Source organism: Anomaloglossus baeobatrachus, chromosome 6, assembly GCF_048569485.1.
Source record: "Anomaloglossus baeobatrachus isolate aAnoBae1 chromosome 6, aAnoBae1.hap1, whole genome shotgun sequence".
Classification (NCBI taxonomy): domain Eukaryota; kingdom Metazoa; phylum Chordata; class Amphibia; order Anura; family Aromobatidae; genus Anomaloglossus; species Anomaloglossus baeobatrachus.
In genome coordinates this window covers 392,222,720-392,240,492 of record NC_134358.1, presented here as the reverse complement: position 1 = coordinate 392,240,492, position 17,773 = coordinate 392,222,720, and the positions used below count along the sequence as shown (strand labels likewise).

The 17,773-nt window shown below is 43.6% G+C and overlaps 1 protein-coding gene across 1 annotated transcript in view; it reads right to left on the bottom strand.

The window, feature by feature from the left end:
- The window catches only part of BMPER (BMP binding endothelial regulator), a 492,868-nt gene that overhangs the window by 328,591 nt on the left and 146,504 nt on the right, over nucleotides 1-17,773 (bottom strand). The window contains exon 6 of the mRNA XM_075315106.1: nucleotides 10,487-10,569. Within this exon, the coding sequence (XP_075171221.1) occupies nucleotides 10,487-10,569 (83 nt within the window). The remainder of the gene's footprint in view (nucleotides 1-10,486; nucleotides 10,570-17,773) is intronic.

The following is a 17,773-nucleotide window of genomic DNA, read 5'->3' as shown; positions in this document are numbered from 1 at the left end:
CATACAATCCTCGATGGAGGATGCTGAGCCTTGTAGTTCTGCAGCTGCTGTCTGCTCTCCTGCATTCACTAGTGGATGGAGTATGCTGAGCCTTGTAGTTCTGCTCCCCCTGCCTCTCCTTCCAGCATACAGTCCTGGATGGAGCATGCTAAGCCTTATAGTTCTGCAGCTGTCTGCTCTCCTGCATACACTAGTGGAGAATGAAGAACATATTGAAGAAGGAAATGACATCAGACCTTTTTTCTCTTTTTTTTTTCAACAATCTTTAATGGCATTGTTCACTGATAAAAAAACCCCATAAAAACGCAGTGAGCAAAAACGCCGCAAAATGCAGCAAAAAACACACCAAAACGTGGTAAAACGTTTTGCCGCGTTTTTTTTCTACGGGTGCATTTTTGTGCGTTTTTTGCAGCAAAAAACGCACAAAAACGCAGCGTCAAAAAAACGTAGTATGTGAACCTAGCCTAGGAGTTCCAGTTTGGTTGGGTGAAAGCCCTCTGATAAGGGATACAAGGAGTACATTTCTCCTTGTGGGGAGCACCAACTGCATAAAGAGATTCATAGATCCAGGAGAATTTTTTTTTTTATTTGAGATAGGACAGCAGACATACTCAACTGTAAAGGAAGGGATGGACATATCATTTGGGCAACCTGTGCAGCCACACAGAGACCCAAGAGGTAAGGAGGCCACTTCGCCCTCCAAAACAGATGGAATTGTGGATTATCATGAGCTAGTCAACTGCAAATTGACCATATTTTGTTCTTGCACTGGGGCCCTCTTCCATCTGTGTCTGCTCTTGTGTAAAGGGACAAAGTTGCATATAACTGCGGCTTGTGTTGGGCAAGCATATGGTTGAGAATAGGTGGGACCTTGCCAAATAAATATTATCTTTTGGACAGGGCCTATTGCTGCCATGTTGCAATGTCTCCTTTGCCTTCACTTCTATCTTTACTATTGTGACCTATAAAAAGATTTTTCATAGCAGGGTATTTAGAATGCTTTTTGTTGTTTTTATTTGGGGGGTGATAAATTTAAGATCTTTTCCAATACTCGTGGTAGAGCAGATGTTTCTTAGAAGTTAAAAATACTGCTGCCAATGATAATTTCAAGTTTGACTTTTTGATATTTTTCCTTTAATCATGGTAATAACCAGTTAATGAAAAATATGATCATGAAAAAATGCAACCAGCCATGTAAGTCATGTATGGTGAGCTGAAGTGGTTGACTGCTCCTAGTTAGCTGTAAACCACAACTGACAGATAACACCCTGACATAAAGCAGACTGACTGGAAAAATATCTGATGTTTAATTCCTGCTGTTTTTATGGGCATGTCTATACCTAAGCAATAAATTAGACACAAACTATTTGCATTGCTTGTCTCATATAAAACAGTAAAGCATAACATGCGTTAAAAGGTACGACTAATGTTCAGCTTTATCTCTGACATCTTCAAGAGGATGTGTGAAATTTTTAACCAAGCGCTGGACTGATTTCTCTTAGCAAATATTTGTCCATGCTCTGGCATAGGAGTGTTTAAGAGACTACAGTTACCTTTACAATCCATTGGCTTTCCTTGCTGGAAAACATTGACATTGTGCCAAGAAGTCCATTATACTGAAGATTGCAAAGTCACAATGTTTCTAGATGGTTGAGATTTGTTACAGTTTCTCTGTGCAAAGGAGGCAAGCTGGTATTTTTATTAAAGGGAAACTGAAAAAGCATCCGACCTGCGGGCATCATGTAATAGATCAGGGGAGCTGAGCAGATTGATATATACAGTAAAGCGGGCTTTACACGCTACGACATCGCTAATGCGGAGTCGTTGGGGTCACGGAATTCGTGACGCACATCCGGCCGCATTAGCGATGCCGTTGCGTGTGACATCGATTAGCGATTTTGCATCGTTGCAAAACAGTGAAAAATCGCTAATCGGCGACACGGGGGTCCATTCCCAATTATCGTTACTTCAGCAGTAACGAGGTTGTTCCTCGTTCCTGCGGCATCACACATCGCTGCGTGTGACGCCGCAGGAGCGAGGAACGTCTCCCTACCTGCCTCCCGGCCGCTATGCGGAAGGAAGGAGGTGGGCGGGATGTTACGTCCCGCTCATCTCCGCCCCTCCGCTGCGATTGGGCGGCGGTTCAGTGACGTCGCTGTGACGCCGCACGGACCGCCCCCTTAGAAAGGAGGCGGTTCGCCGGTCACAGCGACGTCGCCGGACAGGTAAGTATGTGTGACGGCTCTGGGCGATGTTGTGCGCCACGGGCAGCGATATGCCCGTGTCGCGCAACAGATGGGGGCGGGTACGCACACTAGCGATATCGGGACCGATATCGCAGTGTGTAAAGTAGCCTTTAGGTCCAGAAATATTTGGACAGTGACACAATTTTCGCGAGTTGGGCTCTGCATGCCACCACATTGGATTTGAAATGAAACCTCTACAACAGAATTCAAGTGCAGATTGTAACGTTTAATTTGAAGGTTTGAACAAAAATATCTGATAGAAATTGTAGAAATTGTACACATTTCTTTACAAACACTCCACATTTTAGGAGGTCAAAAGTAATTGGACAAATAAACCAAACCCAAACAAAATATTTTTATTTTCAATATTTTGTTGTGAATCCTTTGGAGGCAATCACTGCCTTAAGTCTGGAACCCATGGACATCACCAAACGCTGGGTTTCCTCCTTCTTAATGCTTTTGCAGGCCTTTACAGCCACAGCCTTCAGGTCTTGCTTGTTTGTGGGTCTTTCCGTCTTAAGTCTGGATTTGAGCAAGTGAAATGTATGCTCAATTGGGTTAAGATCTAGTGATTGACTTGGCCATTGCAGAATGTTCCACTTTTTTGCACTCATGAACTCCTGGGTAGCTTTGGCTGTATGCTTGGGGTCATTGTCCATCTGTACTATGAAGCACCGTCCGATCAACTTTGCGGCATTTGGCTGAATCTGGGCTGAAAGTATATCCCGGTACACTTCAGAATTCATCCGGCTACTCTTGTCTGCTGTTATGTCATCAATAAACACAAGTGACCCAGTGCCATTGAAAGCCATGCATGCCCATGCCATCATGTTGACTCCACCATGTTTTACAGAGGATGTGGTGTGCCTTGGATCATGTGCCGTTCCCTTTCTTCTCCAAACTTTTTTCTTCCCATCATTCTGGTACAGGTTGATCTTTGTCTCATCTGTCCATAGAATACTTTTCCAGAACTGAGCTGGCTTCATGAGGTGTTTTTCAGCAAATTTAACTCTGGCCTGTCTATTTTTGGAATTGATGAATGGTTTGCATCTAGATGTGAACCCTTTGTAATTACTTTCATGGAGTCTTCTCTTTACTGTTGACTTAGAGACAGATACACCTACTTCACTGAGAGTGCTCCGGACTTCAGTTGATGTTGTGAACGGGTTCTTCTTCACCAAAGAAAGTATGCGGCGATCATCCACCACTGTTGTCATCCGTGGACGCCCAGGCCTTTTTGAGTTCCCAAGCTCACCAGTCAATTCCTTTTTTCTCAGAATGTACCCGACTGTTGATTTTGCTACTCCAAGCATGTCTGCTATCTCTCTGATGGATTTTTTCTTTTTTTTCAGCCTCAGGATGTTCTGCTTCACCTCAATTGAGAGTTTCTTAGATCGCATGTTGTCTGGTCACAGCAACAGCTTTCAAATGCAAAACCACACACCTGTAATCAACCCCAGACCTTTTAACTACTTCATTGATTACAGGTTAACGAGGGAGACGCCTTCAGAGTTAATTGCAGCCCTTAGAGTCCCTTGTCCAATTACTTTTGGTCCCTTGAAAAAGAGGAGGCTATGCATTACAGAGCTATGATTCCTAAACCCTTTCTCCGATTTGGATGTGAAAACTCTCATATTGCAGCTGGGAGTGTGCACTTTCAGCCCATATTATATATATAATTGTATTTCTGAACATGTTTTTGTAAACAGCTAAAATAACAAAACTTGTGTCACTGTCCAAATATTTCTGGAGCTAACTGTAGTTTTGTGAGAGAACATTCCGTATATCCTGAGTTCTCATCATGTAAACCTCCGCTCTTCCTGGGATTATCAGTAGTGATGAGTGAATATACTTGGCCCTATTCGTTACTCACACAAATACTAAGGTATTCGCGATATCTGTTACTCTTCGAGTATTTTGGTATTCGCCTTGTGAGTTTCAATTCCCCTCCCAGCATGTTTGACTCCTGATTTTCAGCCAATAAACATTCAGAGATTGCTTGCCAATCAAAAGTAATGCCACAGCCATCTTTGCTACTGGCATTACTGTGATTGGGAGGTGCAGTGATTAAAATAAATAAATGACGTGTGGTCATTAAAGCAAGAGAATAACACTTACCAAGTTTCCCTGTCACACTATTTCTGAGTCTACTCATTAACCTTTATGAATATGCACTGCTTCCCCCCACCCTCTGTATTGGCGTATGTGATTGATTGCAGTCTTGCTTCCCCCGCCCACCTTCTATGCCAGCATCTGTAATTTGCTGTCCTCACACTAGCTGTCAGGGAGTAGAGTGTAAAAATAAGCTATGTAGGTGTTTTGGGGGTTAATAAATCTAGTGCTTGATGGCAGCTCTGATTTTTGACATATTACAACTGATATCAACCCCATATATTACCTTGATTGCCGCAGCCTCGGTTGAGCTGGGAAAAGCACCACAATTGGCACATCTAATGAATGCGTCAATTGTGAGGTAGCTGCAGGCTGCTATTTTTAGACTGTGGGGGCCCAATAACCATGGACCTCCCCAGTCTGAAAATACCAGCCTCAGCTGTCTGCTGTATTTTGGCCGCTTATCCATTGCTTCGAGACGGAATATATATTTTTCATTTGGATGTTTGAACAGCCGTGGCAGGATCAGTTTCCGTGCTCAGCATTTGGATGTCAGGCGGAGGTGAGCTGGATCAAATTTTGTTTGATCTTGGCTGAGTATCAAATTTGGGGGGACCGAATTTTGTTTTTTTAAATGATTTATTTAAACAATTTAAAAAAGTCTGATTGTGGTCTTTCGTATTTTGATACACAGCCAAGATAACACACACAGAAGGGGCTGCAGCCTGTACCCGCCTGCTTTATCTGCACTGCGTATAAATATAAGGGGGACCCTACGTCATTTTTTCCAACGATTTATTTATTTTTATACTCCACAACCTGACCGAGACAGCTAATGTGATGGCAATCAGGCAATCAATCACAAACACTGGCACAGAGAATGGGAGGGGGAAGCAGTGCATATTCATGAACTTTAATGCCCAGAAGCAGTGTGACAGCAGCGGTGAAACTCGATAAGTATAATTGTCCTGTTTTAATCCCCGTAATACTCTGACACCATTATTTCTCGAAACCAAATGTGAATCAGAAATGCATCCAGGCATCCTCCACATTCTGTTCCCATTCAGTTTCAGCACTTTTCCATCCATTTCAGCACTTTTCCAGCCCTCCCAGACCTACTTCTAAGGTCTTCCGGAAAATTATTTGAGTTTCCTATTGACTTGCATTGGGTTTGTTATTTGTGACGAATGCAAAAATAGTAGAAATCATTTGGCTCAAATAATCTGAACCCGAATATTTTACTATTCGCCATCTCTAATTATCAGTCCAGTGGGCAGTCCTATTAGTGATTGACAGTTATTTCTTTTTGCACACTTATACAAATAATTGTCAGTCTCTGGTAGGACCTTCTACTGGATTAGAAATTCCCAGCTTTTCTAGAAGTTATTAAGTCTACTAGCAAAGATTTGATCAGTGCAATTATGTCACTTTTGCATTGAAAAAAATAGCTCCATAGTTAAATGCCATATTTATGAAGACTACCAGCACGTACCTCTATTGGATGCCTTTCATATATACACATTTTGGTAATGGTTGCTTCTGTGTAGTACAGCACAATGAAGTATGCAATTCTATACAGCAAAAAGGAGTATACTGGCTTAAAGTGTAGTTGTCAACTTTCAGCAGAATGTATGTCTGCCCGTAGCTTCTCACTACGCCGCTCTCCATAGAACCTTATGAACGCTAACTGTAATAGGAAAGTCTATATTTATTGAAGACAGGTTTTCCCAGTGAATTGTGCATACTGAGAATGGAAGTTCAGTTAAGCAAGAGATGGAAGCACCTTTTTCTGATGAAATATAATAGTTTGTTTTCTAAATGTTTACTATTGATATGTGAAAAAAAATTAAAAAGGTTATACTGTAATGAATACCGAAAGGACACTATTTAGCATCCAGTGAATACAGTGGTAGCTTTACCACCACATACTCCTCACATTTAAAGAACAATGTGAATTTGCTTCTTTTACCAGGAGACCCTTCTAACAAACACGTAGGGATTTTTTTTAAGTAAAGCATAATGATTTGTATGATAAAACATTTTGTATCTTTTAATTATAATGGTGTTTTACTCACTCATCCTTTCTAGAAATCATTGAATACTGATTATGGTGCATGGTTTGTTATAGAGTGTACAGATGTCATCTATTACTTGAATAATGCTTGTGGATATACCCAGAATTGTTCCTAAACCCCTGATTTAAAACTGTTCAGGGGCAGATATACTATATATACTAAGCAGAAATGAATGGATCTTTTGAAATTTGAATTCGCCAGCTTAGTCACATTTTTTTCAAATAATTTTGCACAAGTCTCAATGCTGGAAGGGGAGAGGGAGGACACCGCAGACCACACTCAACCAACACATAACACGGGGGTTCTGTCACTGGGACCAGGCTAGGGTAGGTGCTGGGGTGGCCATCACGAGGTATTGTACCTCATGCACACTAATTCAGGGACCCGGGATGCGGGGCACCCACAGGGGAAGTGAGGAGCCATCTGACACACTACAGGCAGTTAGCACCGGATGGCGTCTGAGTTAGGTCAAACTCCGGAACAGACAAGCAAGCAAAGACACGGAAAGTTTGGGGCCCGTGGTCTGGAGCCGGAGGCTCGACCCGAGTTCTGAGGAAAGAAGGGGAATCCCAGGGTTCACGGGGAGTGCAGAAGGCACCCATGACCTGTTCCACGACCCAGGAGCTGGGGTGGAGGGAAACCATTGGAGCGAGACACACAGAAGTAAATCACCAGCCACGACCTCCAAAGTATCCGGGATTGGCTGAGGCCCATCACAGCATAGCCCGGTGCTCCAACGGCAGTTTGTGACCAGTGAGTAAAAGACCTTGAACTGTTCCGCCTGTGTCGTCTTGTTACTGCTGGTGCCCTCCTCATCGCGCCACCACGCCATCAGCCCCTAAGAGACTACTACCACTAATATCCTCCCTGAGGCCATAGCTCTGCCTGTGGAGAGTTGAACCATCTGAGCTGCATTGTCATCTGCCCCAGCAGAGAAGTCCTGCAGTGGCGGCTAATACTATCCCCACACTACAGGCGGTGTCACGGACAAGTAACCCCTGACCCCGTGGGTGTGTCACTTACACTCTACAGGAGAGACAGAAGATCCCGCTGACCATAAGAGTTTACACTCTACACCAATATCCAGGAAGCAGAAATCTACGGCAGACACCATCCAATTTTCCAAAGTGCTGTATTCCATCATCATGTGCAGTTAAAAGTAGCGGGGAGAGAGCCGAGTTCAGGCCCCTTAATGGACGATGGCTGTTTTGCACGTCCTTGTGCTTCTACAGGTCCACCTGGACCCATAGAAGCACAAGAATATGCGAAACGGCCGTCATCCATTAGGGTGTCTGCTCTCGTCTCTCCCCCCGCTACTTTTAACTGCACATGATGATGCAATAAAACACTTTGGAAAATTGAATGGTGTCTGCCGTAGCTTTCTGCTTCCTGGACATTGGTTTGTATTTTCTTTTCCCTGTTTACAGAGGACTAAAGCTGACCTATAAACCCAGCTATAAGGTATTGCACGGTTTGGTGCATAAATCGCCTCTGCCTAGTATACTTTTACACTCTACAGGAGAGACAGAGGATCCCGCTGACCATAAGAGCTTACACTCTACAGGGGAGATAGAGGACCCCACTCACCATAAGAGATTATACTCTACAGAATTGAGAGCGAGACCATCTCACTGACCATAATAGAGAGACTTACCCAATTACTCTGGTGCAGAAAACAATTTTTCTGTGCAAACTGTGTTCTGCAGGAAGCTGCTGATCTATGGAGGTCCAGGAACTGATGATCACCACTGTAAAAGGTGTCTTAGCTGCAGGGCATTATAGGGAAGCCACCCAGCATCGCAACATTATCCCACTTTCTGATGCTTCAGCAGTGAGAGAGATGGTGCCAAGCAATGGGTTTTTTTTGTAAACTGTTAATCAAATCTCAAAGTGGTCAAATTTGAGTGAAACCGCAAATTTCAGATAATTCAACTTGAACTCACTCCTCTGCGGATCAAACCACTCATCGTTACTACTAAGTGCAACCTGTTCAGCTGCACAGGGGCTTTGTTGAATGCCAGCACCCAACAGTATGAAATATTTGGTACCACCTGCAGAAACTATAACTAATGGATCATCCTGCAGCTAACAGTCCCACGTATGGAAATCTTCCTGTTATGTGAATATACTCTTTTAACTATCATCTTATAACTAAATGATGTAAAAATTGGCCTTTAGCATTATTTGTAATGTATCCCTAAGTGTGGCCAAATGTGATGTACATGGACATAGATTTCTATGGATAAATCTGGACTACTGACAATGCTCATAGATAAAAACAAGAAAAGCAAAGGAAATATTCTGTAATAATAGCAACAGATGAGAGAATGATGCAGGACATGGGAACGTTTGTACTATACAAAGTGCAAATGTTAATAAAAGATTCATGAAACTTGCATCATAAAAGAATATCTGCATATAGTCATTTCCAGTGAAAACCCTGCACATGCTGTCAGCGGCCCATGTAAATTATTGGGATTCAGCAGAGCTCAGTTTCTTCTCTTTTCATGTCCACACGGTATGTCTTTTATGAGATAAGAGGCTATTCCAAGAAATCCACTCATCTTTTCGGCTGCTATTTTTATGTCTTATAGAAACGTGAATAATTTAACATGTCTAAAGTCTAGTTTATGGTAAATATGCGTTTGTGATGCTTCTTGTCACGACCAATAATATAAGTTAATATATGACTTTGAGATGTAATCACGAACATATTTCCATTTCAGGATAAGATAAATATTCAAACTTTTACAAATTCTTCTAAAGTTTTTTTGTCAGATTACTGGCAGTAAAAATGGTAAAATACCTTTACGTGGGTTAGAGGAAAACTCCTTTGCTGATGGCATCTACAGAAATCAGCTATTTTCTTTATGTGATATGAATGAGATATTAAAGGCGTTCATCGGGACTATTTAATATTTTTACTATGAACCGGCACCGATCTCTGCCAACACAGACTGGTCACAGAACGCTTCTGCCACCGGTTCTGTGGCTTCTGCTGTCACTTCGACAGAGCAGCAGCTTCACTGCTATTGTACTCTGTTTATGAGGTGTGTATGGCAATGTCATGCTGATTGACAACTGGCTTGCCTCTACATAACAGCAGAAAGACGACTGTCAATCACCATGTCACTGGCAGTCACGCCCCATCTATGGAGCAGACCAGAAGAAAGAGCTGCTTTGTTGATGAGGAGCAGCTGAATCACCAACAGGAGTACTGGGTAGAACAGGAAGGTAATTAGCAACATTGCAGCTATTAGTGGTGATCCTCGATACTCAAAACGAGCAGGTTGGACACTCAGACGGGCATAAAATATTCTGGAAAAATGCTCAAGTTTTCCATTGACTTCCATTATGCTTGGTATTCAAGTTGCACCTGTCCGGGTGTCCAACCTGCTGATTTCCTGTACTGAGCATGGTAGTGCTCGCTCATCACTAACCACAATGAAAAAACCCCTGGATAAGCCCTTCAAGCAAAAAATCTAATGACTGATAGTTAGTAGTGATGAGCAAGTATTCCCATACTCAGGAGCTTGATACTTGTAACAAGCAGTCAGATACTCAGACGGGCTTGACTCGTATACCAAGTATAATGGAAGTCAATGGGGAATTCGAGCATTTTTCAGGAAAATCTTTATGAGTACACTAGTCGAGCCCAACCGAATGACCGTACTGTGCACCTGAGCATGGTAGTGCTTGCTCAACACTGATAGATAGATAGATAGATAGATAGATAGATAGATGACAGATAGCTAGACAGCTAGATAGATAGATAGATAGACAGATAGATAGAAAGATAGATAGAGGGATAGCTAGATAGATAGATAGATAGATAGATAGATAGATAGATAGATAGATAGAGGGATAGCTAGATAGATAGATAGATAGATAGATAGATAGAGGGATGGGTAGATAGATAAATAGATAGATGACAGATAGATAGATAGATAGATAGATAGATAGATAGAATAGACGAATACAGGCATGTGGATATGGATGCTGATTCTTTTGGGCACTTTAGTGACTGTTCCCCCTGCTATAACCACAACTTACGATGCAGGAGCACTTAAGACATTTGTTCCCTTCTGGCTGAAATTCATCTCCTTCTTTGTAATGTCGGCCTTCATATATACAACCTGAAACAGACAGAGGAAGTGGTTAGGAAAGTGAAAGGCTCCACAGTACACAAGGCATCTTTTGATCATTGTTACATGTTATCTCCACTTCCTAAGGAACATCATACAATTAAACTGAACTTGGGGACAAAAGTACTTGTTATCTATACATGCAAATTATATGGCTCTGTATATCTTAAGTATCTGGGTGGTCTCTTGTCATTGTAACTTAAGGATGCAGTTACAAGGCTATAATAAACCACAAAAACTGCAACCATAATTACACCACTGACCCAATCTATTTGACAATCTATTGGTGTCTATAAATCTGCATTTAAACTGGCCGACAATCCTTAAGATTCTAATGTAAACCCTTAGTTCACAACAATTGTTTACTGTGAATGGGTTGAGCGATTTGAAAGCTGAATTATTTAGGTAAGTGAAAATAAATCTCATTCATCTTTGTATCATATACAGTAAATGGAGATTGTTCACTTGTGAAATTATTCCACTGACAAAAAGGTGCAGAATTAAAAGGTTAAATAGGTATGACTTTTCAGAGATTGGTTGTTTGTGGGCAAATATAACCATGAAATTGATTACTGAACATTTTAGTGATAATTTGATTACATTTTTTTTCCAATAATAACAGAAATGTTTGTACAACACTTTAGGAATTTATGTATTTGAAATAAATAGTATCACTTGTGGGATCTGATCCTTGAACAAACCTACAGTACAGATTATGTGTGAATACAGAGCAGTGTGATCTATATTACGATGTAACTATCACTATTCAACCATTTCTTTCATGATATTCGTACTGTTTAAGCATTTGTCTGACATTGTTTGGTAGTGTTTTAAGATCGCACCATTCATAGTTTAAACCATTGTTTTGAACCCTAAGATATATCTAATCATTCAATCTAAAGTGTACTTTACACGCTGCGATATCGGTACCGATATCGCTAGCGAGCGTAACCGCCCCCGTCGGTTGTGCAACACGGGCAAATCGCTGCCCGTGGCGCACAACATGACTAACACCCGTCACACGGATTTACCTTCCCTGCGATGTCACTCTGGCTGGCGATCCGCCTCCTTTCTAAGGGGGCGGTTTGTGCGGCGTGTCAACGAGCAACGATTTTTCACATTTTTGTGCTCGCTGATCGTCGCTTATTGGTGTCACACGCTGCGATATCGCTAACGACGCCGGATGTGCATCACTAATGACGTGACCCCGACAATATATCGTTAGCGATGTTGCAGCGTGTAAAGCACCCTTAAGTATCACCTAACATTGGGGAACTCACAGACATTTTCTACTTGATGAGACATGACTTCTCTTCTTTATTCATGTAAAACTAAATTTAAAGGACTGATCTTCCGAGTGACTGAAGAGATGAGCAGTAATACCAGGGAACCTAAGTACATAACTGGTGCTGCTAAATTTCCAATGAGTCGGCTAACATTTATCTAAAGTGTATGGAGCCCTAAATGCTACGTCTCACTAAGTGACATCGCTAGCGACATCGCTGCTGAGTCATGGTTTTTGTGATGCAACAGCGATCTTGATCATGAGTGATGGTTCGCTGTGTGTGACATCCAGCAACGACCTGGCCCCTGCTGTGAGGTCGCCAGTCATTGCTGAATGTCCTGGACAATTTTTTGGTCGTTGCTCTCCCGCTGTGAAGCACACATCGCTGTGTTTGACAATGAGAGAGCAACGATCTGAATGTGCAGGGAGCAGGGAGTCGGCTTCTGCGGATGCTGGTAAGCAAGGTACACATCGGGTAACCAAGCAAAGCGCTTTGCTTGGTTACCCGATATTTACCTTGGTTACCAGCGTCTGCAGCTTCTAGAAGCCGGCTCCCTCCACTCGTAGCCAAGGTACACATCGGGTAACTATAAGCAAAGCGCTTTGCTTTGTAACCCGATGTGTACCATGGTTACCAAGCACAGTGTCGTTACACGGGTCGCTGGTGGCTGGTGGCTGATCTCTGATCACTGTGGAGATCTGCCTGATTGACAGCTCACCAGCGACCATGTAGCGACGCTCCAGCGATCCCTGACAGGTGAGATCGCTGGTGGGATCGCTGGAGCGACGCTAAGTGTGACGGTACCTTTAGTCTCCTGCTTTCTCCATCTAGGTCACAACTGCTCCTTACAGATTAAGAAAACATGATAACCTACCAGGAGTGTCATAAACCTATGAACTGCAAGGAGGTTCATACCAGCACTTTAGTGTATGGGCAATTTGTTGCCCGTGTCGCACAAAGTCAGTAAACCCCGTCACACGTACTTACCTCCTGAACGACCTCGTTGTGGGCAGCTAACATCCATTTCCTGAAGAGGGAGGGACGTTCGGCGTCACAGCGACGTCACACAGCGGCCAGCCAATAGAAGCGGAGGGGCGGAGATGAGCGGGACGTAAACATCCCGCCAACCTCATTCCTTCCTCATTGCCGGCGGCCGCAGGTAAGCTGCAGTTCATCGTTCCCGGGGTGTCACACGGAGCGACGTGTGCTGCCTCGGGAACGATGAACAACCGGAGCACAGAAGGACATTCGATTTTTTGAAAATGAGCGACGTGTCAACGAGCAACGATAAGGTGAGTATTTTTGCTCGTTCACAGTCGCTCATTTGTGTTACACGCTACGATATGTCAAACGAGGCCGGATGTGCGTCACTAACGATGTGACCCTGACAACTAGAGTTGAGCGCGGTTCGTGGTTCGTGGTTCTCCAGTTCGCGGCTCGAGTGATTTTGGGGCATGTTCTAGATCGAACTAGAACTCGAGCTTTTTGCAAAAGCTCGATAGTTCTAGAAACGTTCGAGAACGGTTCTAGCAGCCAAAAAACAGCAAAATCCTAGCTTGGTTTCTGCTGTAATAGTGTAAGTCACTCTGTGAATCAAACTATTATCACATTTCAGTGTATAGTGTGCGTGAACAGCGCCTTCAGATCACTGCTGTTTCTATAATGGCGATCGCCATTTTTTTTTTTTTTTTTTCTTGTCTTCCTTCCCTAAGCGCGCGCGTCTTGTGGGGCGGGCCAGCATGTCAGCCAATCACAGACACACACACACCTAAGTGGACTTTGAGCCAGAGAAGCAACGGCATGTGTGATAGGATCTGCATGTCACATGTCCCTGCATTATAAAACCGGACATTTTCTTCACGAACGCCATTATCTGCCTTCTGCGTCTTTGGTGTCAGACATCAGTGTCGCAGCTCCGTCCTCCTGAGTCCTATAGCCGATACAGCTGTATGCGCTGCATACACAGCGTTAGACAGCTTAGGGAGAGCACATTCTAGCAGTCCTTTTAAGGGCTCAAAGCGGCAGGGTCAGAGAGCCATAAGTGACAGGTCCTGCAAACAGCAACAGCGTCTGTGTAGCCCAGGTCAGGGATTTCCTCCCTGCATTTCACCATTAGGAGGGAATAGAAAGGCAGGCTTCCATTCCTCTACCCAGAGCACCACAATCCTGCCACTGTACCCTCTTGTCCTCTGCACACTCCAACTCATTCTAAGTAAGCCATTATACTAGCAAACATTCAGTGTACCTAGTGGCATCCTATACGTGGCTATTGGACTTTGCTATAGTCCCACTAGTGCAAAGACATTTGCAGAGCACGTCTGCCTGCATTGCACACTACAACTTTTTTAAACTAAGCAATTTTACTAGCAAACACTCAGTGTACCTAGTGGCATCCTATACGTGGCTATTGGACTTTGCTATAGTCCCACTAGTGCAAAGACATTTGCAGAGCACGTCTGCCTGCATTGCACACTACAACTTTTTTAAACTAAGCAATTTTACTAGCAAACACTCAGTGTACCTAGTGGCATCCTATACGTGGCTATTGGACTTTGCTATAGTCCCACTAGTGCCAAGACATTTGCAGCACGTCTGCCTGCGTTGCACACTCCAACTAATTATAACTAAGCCATTATACTAGCACACACTCAGTGTACCTAGTGGCATCCTATACGTGGCTATTGGACTTTGCTATAGTCCCACTAGTGCCAAGACATTTGCAGAGCGCATCTGCCTGCGTTGCACACTCCAACTAATTATAACTAAGCCATTATACTAGCACACACTCAGTGTACCTAGTGGCATCCTATACGTGGCTATTGGACTTTGCTATAGTCCCACTAGTGCAAAGACATTTGCAGAGCGCATCTGCCTGCGTTGCACACTCCAACTAATTATAACTAAGCCATTATACTAGCACACACTCAGTGTACCTAGTGGCATCCTATACGTGGCTATTGGACTTTGCTATAGTCCCACTAGTGCCAAGACATTTGCAGAGCGCATCTGCCTGCGTTGCACACTCCAACTAATTATAACTAAGCCATTATACTAGCACACACTCAGTGTACCTAGTGGCATCCTATACGTGGCTATTGGACTTTGCTATAGTCCCACTAGTGCCAAGACATTTGCAGAGCGCATCTGCCTGCGTTGCACACTCCAACTAATTATAACTAAGCCATTATACTAGCACACACTCAGTGTACCTAGTGGCATCCTATACGTGGCTATTGGACTTTGCTATAGTCCCACTAGTACCAAGACATTTGCAGAGCGCATCTGCCTGCGTTGCACACTCCAACTAATTATAACTAAGCCATTATACTAGCACACACTCAGTGTACCTAGTGGCATCCTATACGTGGCTATTGGACTTTGCTATAGTCCCACTAGTGCAAAGACATTTGCAGCACGTCTGCCTGCGTTGCACACTCCAACTAATTATAACTAAGCCATTATACTAGCAAACACTCAGTGTACCTAGTGGCATCCTATACGTGGCTATTGGACTTTGCTATAGTCCCACTAGTGCCAAGACATTTGCAGCACGTCTGCCTGCGTTGCACACTCCAACTAATTATAACTAAGCCATTATACTAGCACACACTCAGTGTACCTAGTGGCATCCTATACGTGGCTATTGGACTTTGCTATAGTCCCACTAGTGCCAAGACATTTGCAGAGCGCATCTGCCTGCGTTGCACACTCCAACTAATTATAACTAAGCCATTATACTAGCACACACTCAGTGTACCTAGTGGCATCCTATACGTGGCTATTGGACTTTGCTATAGTCCCACTAGTGCCAAGACATTTGCAGAGCGCATCTGCCTGCGTTGCACACTCCAACTAATTATAACTAAGCCATTATACTAGCACACACTCAGTGTACCTAGTGGCATCCTATACGTGGCTATTGGACTTTGCTATAGTCCCATTAGTGCCAAGACATTTGCAGAGCGCATCTGCCTGCGTTGCACACTCCAACTAATTATAACTAAGCCATTATACTAGCACACACTCAGTGTACCTAGTGGCATCCTATACGTGGCTATTGGACTTTGCTATAGTCCCACTAGTGCAAAGACATTTGCAGCACGTCTGCCTGCGTTGCACACTCCAACTAATTATAACTAAGCCATTATACTAGCAAACACTCAGTGTACCTAGTGGCATCCTATACGTGGCTATTGGACTTTGCTATAGTCCCACTAGTGCCAAGACATTTGCAGCACGTCTGCCTGCGTTGCACACTCCAACTAATTATAACTAAGCCATTATACTAGCAAACACTCAGTGTACCTAGTGGCATCCTATACGTGGCTATTGGACTTTGCTATAGTCCCACTAGTGCCAAGACATTTGCAGCACGTCTGCCTGCGTTGCACACTCCAACTAATTATAACTTAGCCATTATACTAGCACACACTCAGTGTACCTAGTGGCATCCTATACGTGGCTATTGGACTTTGCTATAGTCCCACTAGTGCCAAGACATTTGCAGAGCGCATCTGCCTGCGTTGCACACTCCAACTAATTATAACTAAGCCATTATACTAGCACACACTCAGTGTACCTAGTGGCATCCTATACGTGGCTATTGGACTTTGCTATAGTCCCACTAGTGCAAAGACATTTGCAGCACGTCTGCCTGCGTTGCACACTCCAACTAATTATAACTAAGCCATTATACTAGCACACACTCAGTGTACCTAGTGGCATCCTATACGTGGCTATTGGACTTTGCTATAGTCCCACTAGTGCCAAGACATTTGCAGAGCGCATCTGCCTGCGTTGCACACTCCAACTAATTATAACTAAGCCATTATACTAGCACACACTCAGTGTACCTAGTGGCATCCTATACGTGGCTATTGGACTTTGCTATAGTCCCACTAGTGCCAAGACATTTGCAGAGCGCATCTGCCTGCGTTGCACACTCCAACTAATTATAACTAAGCCATTATACTAGCACACACTCAGTGTACCTAGTGGCATCCTATACGTGGCTATTGGACTTTGCTATAGTCCCACTAGTGCCAAGACATTTGCAGAGCGCATCTGCCTGCGTTGCACACTCCAACTAATTATAACTAAGCCATTATACTAGCACACACTCAGTGTACCTAGTGGCATCCTATACGTGGCTATTGGACTTTGCTATAGTCCCACTAGTGCCAAGACATTTGCAGCACGTCTGCCTGCGTTGCACACTCCAACTAATTATAACTAAGCCATTATACTAGCACACACTCAGTGTACCTAGTGGCATCCTATACGTGGCTATTGGACTTTGCTATAGTCCCACTAGTGCCAAGACATTTGCAGCACGTCTGCCTGCGTTGCACACTCCAACTAATTATAACTAAGCCATTATACTAGCAAACACTCAGTGTACCTAGTGGCATCCTATACGTGGCTATTGGACTTTGCTATAGTCCCACTAGTGCCAAGACATTTGCAGCACGTCTGCCTGCGTTGCACACTCCAACTAATTATAACTAAGCCATTATACTAGCACACACTCAGTGTACCTAGTGGCATCCTATACGTGGCTATTGGACTTTGCTATAGTCCCACTAGTGCCAAGACATTTGCAGAGCGCATCTGCCTGCGTTGCACACTCCAACTAATTATAACTAAGCCATTATACTAGCACACACTCAGTGTACCTAGTGGCATCCTATACGTGGCTATTGGACTTTGCTATAGTCCCACTAGTGCAAAGACATTTGCAGCACGTCTGCCTGCGTTGCACACTCCAACTAATTATAACTAAGCCATTATACTAGCACACACTCAGTGTACCTAGTGGCATCCTATACGTGGCTATTGGACTTTGCTTTAGTCCCACTAGTGCCAAGACATTTGCAGAACGCATCTGCCTGCGTTGCACACTCCAACTA